Raw genomic sequence first — 11,340 nt, 5'->3', positions numbered from 1 at the left:
AGGTCTCTTACTTGCCACTAACCCAACAACATGCCAGCTTAGAACAGTAAGTGCATTGGAGGATTGTGAGCAGGAGCCACTGACTCGTGCTGCCTACTTCGATTTCAATAGCAACTTTGTTCAAAAATCAAGCAAAGGAAAGCGCTTGGCGTGACCTCTAGATGTCCCAAGGCACTTTGCAAACCAATGAAGTTCCTTAAAATTGCCAACAGGACTCTGTTCCCAGTAACTGTTCAGTAAAACCTGTTGTAAAGAGATTGTCAAAGCCGAGCCAAAGCAGAAAGCATTTGGCAGCTGCTCTTGACAAACGAACTACACCCTACACATGGAAATAGTTAGCAATGGAAAAAAAAATTGCTACAACTTACAGCTCCTGCACCAAATGTTAGAAACAATTTAAAGTAAGGAAGTCTTCTTTCTGTCAAAACAGACCATAGCTCTGTTCGTAATTAATTTCAGTTGTCTGGCACAGTTTAGGGAATTCTTGTGTGTCTGCCTTTAACCTGTGGGATTTATTTAGCCTACAGGGTCACCCCATGTTGTGTAACAGCTGTGATTAAAAAAAAACTATGATGATTTGAGAAGTGAAGCTTTTTAAGTTCAGCTACATGCTAGAGGGAGTGGACTGATCTCTGCTTTTTTTGGATTTATAAGGAGGTTCCTCAAAAACTGCAGTCTTCTTTTCTTTACCACCTAGGACTAACTAAGCGGTGAGCATTGAAGGAGAGTAAAATGATGTTTTCTTGGTCTTGCTTTCTGCTGTGTGGCCTATCTTTCTTCAGCAACACAGCAGCTGCAGCTAGCTTAGATACTAGACATGTGGTGCCCATAGAAAGCAACACTCTGACCAGAGAGCTCAACGTCCCTGAGCTAGAAGAGTATGACTACGCTGAACCTGAAGACTATGAAGATGAAGAAGACAACTATAGCTTTCCAGAAGACATGTTAGTGACCAAGAAACAATTTGCAGCTCCCAAGAACTCTGAATCCATGCGTAAAAGATTTAGGGGCAAATCTCGGGTCCAGCGCCTGGCCTTGGTCAACACTGACTTCGCCTTCAATTTCTACAGGAGCTTGTTGAGGTCCCAGTCAGGCTCCAAGAATGTGGTCTTCTCTCCATTCGGCCTCTCCACCATGATGGCCATGGTTATGGTAGGGGCTACAAACAAGACCCAGGAGCAGATCTCCCGGGTTCTGGGCTTTGATCATTTTACCAACACCAAACCAGGGGTGACTGGCAGCGAGGTCCTTCATGACATCTTCCACAAGCTCATCCACAGACTCTTCAAGCACCACTTTGGATACAGACTCAAAGATTTCTCTGGCATCTATGTCAAGGATGGGCTGAAGGTCAGGAAAACCTTTAAGGAGTGGTTGATACATTACTACGGGGCACACGCACAGTCTGTGGACTTTCTGGACCCACAAACAGTCACCAAGTTCAACCAGCTCATTTCAAAGGCCACAAAGGGGAAGCTTCAGGATGTGGTGGAGGACATTGACCCCCGGACGGTGATGCTCATCTACCAGGCACTCCACTTCAAAGGTCAGTGTTTCAGGATACATGTCGTTATTCTAACCATTGATTGAAACATATTTTTACAGGCACAGGGCTAGAATTGACTGTCAAAATAATAGTGAGCGTAATGGTGTCACTAGTATTTATATGCAAATGCTACAGCCACTTCAAACCGGGGCAGATGCGCCATTAAAAGTTGCTGCCTGAGTTGCACTGGCTCTGCAGTTAGCTTCGCAACAACAACATCTCACAGTTTGCTTCTGAAATGTGTTCAGTGGCATCTGGCTGCTGTATTGTGTGGTATACACATGAACTAAATTCGCCACAGTAAGTTGTCTTGTCCATTTCAATGGAAGCACCTTTTAATAATGTGACAAGTGCTAATGATTGCCAAACAACCCCCCTGGCACTGCAAATGAACAATTGCATTTGTCAAGTTTCATTCTTTCAGATTTTAATTATTGGACATTTTTAAAATGTCAAATTTTTAACTTTTCCATTCTGTCTTTTTTCTCTCCCTCTTAATCTAATCATTCTTTCTCCCTCTGTTTATCTTTCTGTATCTGACTTGACATTGAATTCATCCAGTTTAATTTACACTTTCTTCCCGGTCCTTACACTGTTAATTTCACAATCCCTCAATCCTGATTAAGGAGCTACAGTTCCTGGCTCTGTTCACTCAGGTTCGAGATGCCCTCTTTCTCTCACTGTGATGCCATCAGCTTGTACTTTCAGGAACTTGCCATGTAAGGTCAACACTAACTAACAGCAGACACTATTACATGTCCTGCCACAGCAAATTATGGCCCATTATTAAAAAGGCAGTAATATTTTCATGTGACAAGGCTGCTAGGTCCTTAGTAAATGAATTACACTATGTAAAGTGTGACATTTCCAAGAGGTACAGTAGCATATTAGCGTTCCAATATGTTGTGCCCCATGGCAGTACATGGGGCTCTGTCTGCAACCAATCACATGCCAAGCAGAAGCCAGACATTTTAGCCATAGGGAAAGGGAAAGGGAGGGATGGGGACAGAGTAGAAACTATAAAGTAGGAGTAATTTCAGGCTGTTTAGCAGCATTGGTAGCTTTGTCTGCCTACTCTCTTGGGCAGTTATGGATGGTGGGGTACAAGAAGATCTAAACCAGCAGTGGGCAACATGTGGCCCACGGATAAAGCCCATCAAGGTTCTGAGCGCGTCCTGTGAGACATTTTGCTGACTTGTGCGCACTCAGGGTTGCCAGATTCTGCTGGTTTCCATCCACGTAGTTTTTTTGCCTATTGGTATTATTAAGTTATACACATGTGAAGCAACAGCATGTGAAGTGAGGTGTGTGCTGATTGTATACAACATTGACTGTGAGAGCCGTGCACTCCCTCTGCGTTCAATCAAAGCACAGCTACGGTTCAATTATTGAACAGAAAGGGAGGCCATTTTGCTTAATTTGCAATGAGGTGATATCAGTTCCAAAAAAAATACAACATTAAGACATTACGAAACATGCCAATCCTTTCACATAGCAAAATTTCCAATAGGTTCTTCCCAACTTGCTTGACAGCTTCCAAATCTGAAGGAGGGCGTGGAAACCTTTTCTATAATTCATCATGAAATATTTGGTGTGCATTAAATGTATTTAATCTTATTCATGGGGGCAAGGTTAGTGCACGTGCCCGATTTCAATCTTGGGGTCCACTGAGTTGAAGGAGGGTCACTCATGCGGCCCACTCACTAACCTAGGTTGCCCATCACTGATCTAAATGGGGGGGGTGGGGGTGTCATCTTACTAACATAATCAAACACAGCTCAATCAAACCATTGGACACTACAAAAAGGAGTACCTTCTGCCACCTCTGTAACATCGCTCATATCCACCTCTGCCTCAGCACATCTGTTGCTGAGACTCTCCTGCATCATTTTGTTACTCCAGACTTGACTATTCCTATGTTCTCCTGGTAGCCTCTGATCCTCCACCATCCGTAAACCTGAGCTCAACTCTGCAGGTATCCTCACCTACATCAAGTCCCCTTCACCCATCATCCCTGTATACGCTGACCTACATCAGTTGTCAGTCCCTGAATGCGTCAGATCTACAACTTTCATCCTTGTGCTTCAACCTCTTTACAGTCTCACCTTTTCATATTTCTGTAACCTTCAGCCTGTCCTGTAATCTTGCAGGAACCCTGTGCTCCTACATCATCTCTTATTCATCACCCCACAGCATTCAATCCATTACTGGAGACCTGCCTCCAACTGCTCAGGCCATAAACTCATAGCATGAGATTTCCTCGTTAAACCTCGCCACCTTTCTCTCCTCCTTTAGGATGCTCCTTAAGCTTTTAGTCATCGCTCCAAATACTCTTTTCTTTGACTCAGTATCAATTTTGTCTAATTTTGCTCCTGTCAAATGCCTTGAGACCTAATTCATTAATCAAGCTTCTGGTCACCTGCTGTAATGTTGCCCTCTTCAGCACTGTATCAATTATTTGTCTGATTATGTTCTTGCAAAGTTTATTGTGTATTCTACTACCCTAAATGATATGTCTGCTGCAGCTCAGTTGAGAGCATGCTTGCCTCCACGTCTGAAGGCAGTGGGTGCAGAGGCCTGAGCACAAAGGTTTAGGCTAATGCTCCCGAAGCAGTACTAAGGGAATGCTGCACTGGTAGAGATGCTGTCTCTCAGATGAAACACTAATGTCTGCCCTCTCAGATGAACATAAAAGATCCCTTGGCACTATTTCAGAGAAGAACAGGGATGCTATCCCTAATATCTAGCCCTACATTTATCCCTCAATTAGGGTCACGAAAACAGGTTTTTGGTCATTATCATTTGCTGTTTGTGGGAGCTTGTTCTATGCAAAGTGGCTGGTACATTTCCTACATTACAACAGTGGCGACACTTCAAACGTACTTCATTGGGTGTAAAGAGTTTTGGGATGTCCTGAGGTTGTGAAAGGCATTATATAAATGCAAATCTTTCTCTCTTTTCAAGGTGCTGCATAAAGGTCAGTTGTTGTTGTTATAGTAACATCCATTAGGGAATACAGAAGTGGTTCACACTTTGGGGGAATGCTTGATATCCAGTTAAATAGCCCTGGTCTCCATACTTCACCAACGGAGGAACTGGCTTAACCTAGGGCAGCATTTTATATTCCCCTGCCGGCAGGCTGGTAGGTGGAGGTTACGCGTAAAATTCTTCGGATGATCTTCCCGCTGGGTTCTCACCCCTCCCGACCTCTCCACAATTTTATGGTGGGACAGGTGAGGCCCAGGCCGCCCCACTGCACCCACCCTACAGCCTTCGCCCCCAAATGATGCCCTTAAGTGGCTAATTAAGACTGCTTAAGGGGCCATTGCCTGCGCAGACTCAATTTTCAGGCTGGTGGGAGGAGTTCGGGGTCGGGGGGGAGTCCGAAAAGTGACCCTGCTCAGGCCTTTGGCAGGAAGTAGGGGGGTAGAGGGGGGGGCGGTGTGAAGAGTCTTCATCAACAGCCTCCTTTTAACATTAGGCGCCCTCCCTCAAAATCTCTGGCTGCTGCGGGTATTTTCCCCCACCAGCTTCTCCAGGAACACCCCTACCCCCTACTGGCCAGCCCCCCCCCCCCCCACCCCTCCAGGCTTCACCTATCCTCCCCACCCTGAGACCCTCAAAACTTATCTGGTCCTGGAATCCCGGAACTTAGGCTCCGGAGACTTCTTGCAGCCTCAGTCCTGACCACTGCAGCTTCTGGCACTGGCAGGACTGGAGCTGCTGGCCAATCAGATTGGCCGGCAGCTCCCTGAGGCGGGACTTCCTCCCAACAGAGGGCAGAAGACCCACTTCCAGCCAGTTACGCTCGTTGGAGCACTAAATGGCTGTGGGGCAGGCAGTATGGGTGGGGATGTGTTTGAGGCTAACTCCCCAGATGGTGGGAAGGGAAAACCTTCCATCCAAAACACCCTGCTCTTAGTCTAAATAACAAGCCCAAGTTCTGACACTCAACCTTGTTTCACTGGTGTGGTGAGAACACATATCTGTCTGCATTACTGGGCCACTTCAGTTGCAGTGTGATGTTGCCTAGAGGGGCCCATCAGTTAGGAAGAACTAAAAACCAAATACTAATTCCAGAAGCACAGACATGAGAGTAGAGAATAAGACAGCGACACATCAAATGTATCTGTTTATAGTGTAACCCGAGAAACTTGGAAAATCCTGATCATATATTACTACTGGACAGGGTCCAAACTTCACAGATGTTACCGCAGTATATTTATGTATCGTCTGTCAAAAACTGTAGGTTGGAGGTAAAGCGAGCCTTTGAAACACACTTTCCTTTTTATTTGATCCACTCCTCTTGGTTGTGGCTCAGTTGGTAGCGCTGTAGTCTTTGAGTTACGGCAGTTGTAGATGAGGGAAGTGAATGTACTATCGCCAAGTTTGCAGATGACACAACAATAGGTGGGAGGGCAAGGGTGAGGATGACAGAGTCTACAGAGGGTTATAGACAGGTTAAGTGATTGGGCAAAAACTTGGCAGATGGAATATAATGTGGGAAAATGTGAGGTTATACACTTTGGCAGGAAGAATAGAGAAGCTGACTATTATTTAAATGGAGAAAGACTGCAGAAAGCTGCAGCACAGAGGGATTTGGGGGTCCTCGTGCATGAATCCCAAAAAGCTAACATACAAGTTCAGCAGGTAATAGGGAAGGCAAATGGAATGTTGGCTTTTATTTTAAAGGGAATGGAGTATAAAAATAGGGAAGCCTTGCTAAAACTATACAAGGTACTAGTTAGACCACACCTAGAATACTATGAACAGCTTTGGTCCGCTTATCTAAGGAAAGATATACTGTCATTAGAGGCAGTCCAGAGAAGGTTCACTAGGTTGATCCTGGGTATGGAGGGATTTTTTTTTATGAGGAGGTTGAGTAGGCTGGGCCTATACTCATTGGAGTTTAGAAAAATGAGACCTGAGCTTATTGAAACATAAGAGATTCTTAGGGAGTTTGACAGGTGTTATGACACAGCCATTGGTAAAGGCTGAGATGTTTAAATCCGAGATGGAAACTTGAACAACTGTCATATCTATATTTTCAATTGATATGTTTGAGATGCAGCTCTGAATTCAGGAATAAAACCACCAAGGCTCAAGAGGTTTTTTATATAAAACAAAATTAAACATTTAATTTAGCAGCAAATTAAACACATACACATGCCTACAAATTACTACCATTATAACTTTTAAACAAATCCCCAAATTAATCACTCCCAGGTAAATCTTCGCCAAGGCAACAATAACCTTTAAACAGACAGCAGGCAAAGCACATTTGACCTTGCAAATTCAAAATGAGGTCCCTCGCAATTTGTTTCCTTTGTAGTCACAGTCCTAGGCTTACAGGCTGGTTAGATCTTAAATGCCGCTGACTCACACACACAAACTCCTTTTGGTTTATACCTAGCTTCCCCGTTGAATGTAAATTTTCCAGTGTATTACTAGATTTTTAAAAATTTTATCTCTCCCAACAATAATCCTTTCATTCCACCAATTTTATTAGTAACATAAACACATTGCTTGGTGTCTCCTAGCTAGGTGCAAAATTTTACCCATTCTTCTGAATGGTTTATTCAACAAATGCAAATTGCACTTTACCTTTTACTCCCTGCGTTTATCTAATTAACATCTCAAACTACTATACATCAAAGCACCCCGACTAGTTGGCTTTAATCCAATTAAGGCACACATAGACAGGCACATAGGGCTGAATTTTCCCCCCAATGTTTAGGGATGTTTAGGAATGGGCGGGTAGAGGAGCACCTCCGATCGGCACCCCCAAACTGGCGCACGCCGCCATTTTACGTAGGCGGGCCAATTAAGGCCCGCCCAGCATGATGTCTGCAAGGGAGCGCAAGGATTCCCTGAGCCAAGAGTGCACTCTTTTGTGCATGCGCACGGAAGTGCGCATTCATCTCCCTAAGTGCTGCATCAGGGAGTTTGGCTCCTGTCTGAAAAAATTTTTAAAAACAACAGAAATAAATTTCCCTGACATGTCCCCTCATGTGACACTGTCACATGAGTTGGGACATGTCCATCACTTAGATTGACAATTTTATTAAATTTTAAAACCAAAATGAAACCTCATCCCGCCCGTAGATGAGGTTTCATGCTTTTTCTTAAGCCCACCAGGACTCCCAGCCTTCTGACACTCCAGTGTCCATTGAAACTTATTGTTCCTTTTTAATAGTTCAATCAGTGGAGCAACCACACTGCTAAAATTTGGAACAAATTTCTGGTAAAACCCACACATGCCCAGAAAGCTCAAAACTTCTTGTTTTGTTGTAAGCACTGGGAAATCCACGATAGGCTTGACTTTCGCATCTCTCGGAGCCACCTTACCATGTCCAATGGTATGGCCTAGATATGTAATTTGCGCTTTTGCAAATTCACTTTTAGCCAAGTTCATCACCAAATTAACTTTTGTAATCGAAAAATCAATTCTTCCAGATGCTGTAAATGTTCCTCCACTCCTGACTGAAAACTATCAGATCATCAATATAAACAGCACAATCACTTAGACCTGCAACTACTTTGTTCGTCAGTCTTTGAAATGTCGCAAGTGCATTCTTCATACCAAATGGCATGACTTTAAACTGATATAGTCCATTTGGCATCATATAAGCTAATATCTTCTTTGCTCTTTCCAACAACGGTACCTGCCAATATCCTTTTAGCAAGTCAATCTTTGTGATAAATTTTGATTGTCCCACTTTCTCAATGCATCTTCCAACTGTGGTATAGGATAGGAATCTGTCACTGCATTCACTTTTTGATAGTCCACACACAGTCTGTGTGTTGGTTTTGGCACCAACACAATAGGCAAACTCCAGTTGCTGCAACTAGACTCGATATCATTTTGAAGCATGAAATCAATTTATTTTTGAACTTGTGATAACTTTGCTGGATTTAATCTATAAGGATGTTGCCTTATTGAAGATGAAACCTGTACAGACACATAATGTATAGCTAAATCTGTCTTCCCCAATTTATTCCCACAAATGGGTTTGTGTGACTGCAATAGCTTTTCCAAATCACTTTGGAAGGTAACTCAATATTTTATTTAAAATTTTCAAGTACTCACTCATTAACCAATTTGATTTGAGGAAAATCAATTTCAGAGTCCTGCACTTCTACCTCTTCCTCATCATTCACTATCACTAATACCTCTTTTTGTTCCTCTTCCCTGTCAAAGTACTTTTTAAGCACATTTACATGACACACCCTCTGCTTCATTCTTCTATCTGGAGTATTTATTAAATAATTTACACTCAATTTCTTTTCAATCCTGTAAGATCCACTAAAACTTGCATTTAATGAATCACCTAGAACTGGTAACAGAACTAGTACTTTCTCTCCAGAAACAAAACTGTGAGCCTTAGCTTTCTTATCTGACTTCACTTTCAGCACTCGCTGTGATATCTTTAAATATTCCCTAGCCAACTCACATGCTCTGTTCAATCTTTCCCTGAACTTTGATACATTATCCAGGAGAATAGCTTCTGAATTTTGACCCACCGATTTCTCAAGAAACCAATTATAGTGGTCCCCTTACCTCATGACCATAAACTAGTTCAAAAGGACTAAAACCAGTCGATGCAATAGGAGCATCTGTAATAGCAAATAACAAGAATGGAATTCCTGTATCCCAATCCTGTGGATAATCCTGACAATACGCTCTCATCATAGTTTTTAAAGTTTGATGCCATCTTTCCAAAACTCCTTATTATTCCAGATGATAAGCTGTTGACTTAAATTGTTTTAGACCCAAGCTGTTCATTACTTCCTTAAACAGCTGTGACATGAAATTTGAACCCTGATCTGATGGTTTACCCAAGGAAGTACATTGGCAGAATTTTTCAGTTGGCGGGCGGGCTTGCGATCGGCTCCATGCCGCCATTTTACGCAGGTGGGCCAAGTAAGGCCCGTCCAGCATAATAAGCGAGCAGTAGCGTTCAGCGCTACTTGTGCGGGCAGGGGAGGAGGAAGATTGGGGGGTCAGTGCTCTTTCACGCATGTGCATGAAAGAGCACTTCAACCTTGAGGTTGGACAGGTAGCGTTTACAATAACTTTAATTAGATCCTCAATGGCCTTAGTGGACATACACCCAACGTCATAGCGCATCATTTTACACGTTGGCGTGTCGGGCTCAGCCCTGCACGCCTACTGAAAAATTCTGCCCCATATCTTGTAAAAAATTTAGTTAACTCTTCTGTAATCTTCTTCATTGTAATATTTTTTAAACGTATCGCATTAGGGAACCTGATAGATACATCCATTATTGTCAGTAGGTACTGATTTCCACCTTTAGTCTTAGGGAGGGGTCCTACACAATCAATCATGACCCTGGTAAAAGGTTCTTCAAATGCTGGCATTGGGATTAAAGGCGCCGGCTTAGTCGTTGCTTGTTGTTTCCCTGTTACCTGACATGTGTGACATGTTCTACAGAATTTGACTACACCCCTATACAATCCAGTCCAAATAAAAATACCTCTATATCTTTTCCTATGTCTTTCTAATTCCTAAATGTCCCCCATTGGCATTTCATGAGCAATTCTCAGAATCTCATTTCTATATCCTAATGGGATAACAATCTGTTGCACCTCATTCCAGCTTTCATTTGCTGAGACATGATCCTGCCTCCTTTTTCTCATTAAAATATCTCCCTTAAGGGTAAAAACATACTAGAATACATTTTGCTTCTGTTTCTGAGTAAGCTTTCTGATATAATTATTTTAATTGCAAATCATTTTTCTGTAACTCCACTAACCTCCTTGAGTTAAACATTTCAGCTGAATTGTCCTATAGTTTTTCTTCCTGAACAATATTATCAAACACAGTGCCAGCTAATTGGATTTTGATACCTTCTTCTTTCCTTCGAACTGCCTGTCCTTTTTGTTTTTCTTGCTTCAATCTATGTGCCTGTGACCTCATTATCAAACAATCTGGAAACAATCCAGAATGCTCTCTCTGTAACACGGCTGTTGAAAACACTTCTACAGGCTGCTCAATTACAATAGGCTTCACCCACATTTGTGACCCAGTTATATCATTACCCAAAATAAATTGAAGCCCTGCAATGGGCAATTTTTCCACCATCCCAACAATAACTTCACCTGTTTTCTACTTGCTCTTTAAATTTATCTTTCACAAGAGGATAGGTTTAGCATCTCCATGAACCTCGCTTATTATCACCTGCCCCTGCAATACTCCCTCTGAACAACAAATGTCACTATCCCATAGCATTAAGGATTGACTAGCCCCTGTGTCTCTCCACCCTATACACATGGAAAGACTTTCCCTTCACACACAAAGCCTTTAAACATTTCTGCAACCTGCTCCCCAGGATTCTCTTGGTTAAACTGTGAACGCATTCCCACTTTGTTACCTACCAGTGATTCTTCCTGTTTTACCTATGCGTGAACCACTGGCTTTTCCTGCGCCTGAACCTCAGAACCCACAGTACTTTTATTTCCAGAACTTTTCAGTACCCCAATAATTCCAACAGATTTTCCCTGTAATTTCCAACTCACTGACTTTGTGTGCCCCACTTTATTACAATTAAAACACCTCAATTTTTGAATGAAGCTCCTGCCCTCAGCACCTTCCTTTTTATTCTGAGAAAAAACTTCCTGGAAATTTCCAGCTAATCCTCTTCCCTGACTTCCTACCTTCCTTTCACCTTCCCACTTTCTCTCCTTTTCCAATTCGAAAGGGTGACAAAAAAAAAAGATTTAGCTATATGAACTGACTCAATCATCAGCCATCTCTGATGCTTATCTTACAG

At 42.7% G+C, this 11,340-nt stretch overlaps 1 protein-coding gene across 1 annotated transcript in view; it reads left to right on the top strand.

The window, feature by feature from the left end:
• Nucleotides 1-534: 534 nt before the first annotated feature.
• Nucleotides 535-11,340, top strand: part of LOC121283542 (heparin cofactor 2-like) — a 37,205-nt gene continuing 26,399 nt past the window's right edge. The window contains exon 1 of the mRNA XM_041198245.1: nucleotides 535-1,546. Within this exon, the coding sequence (XP_041054179.1) occupies nucleotides 733-1,546 (814 nt within the window). The 5' untranslated portion in view covers nucleotides 535-732. The remainder of the gene's footprint in view (nucleotides 1,547-11,340) is intronic.

Source organism: Carcharodon carcharias, chromosome 10 (genome assembly GCF_017639515.1).
Source record: "Carcharodon carcharias isolate sCarCar2 chromosome 10, sCarCar2.pri, whole genome shotgun sequence".
Taxonomy (NCBI): Eukaryota; Metazoa; Chordata; class Chondrichthyes; order Lamniformes; family Lamnidae; genus Carcharodon; species Carcharodon carcharias.
This window is presented reverse-complemented; position numbering and strand designations above follow the sequence as displayed.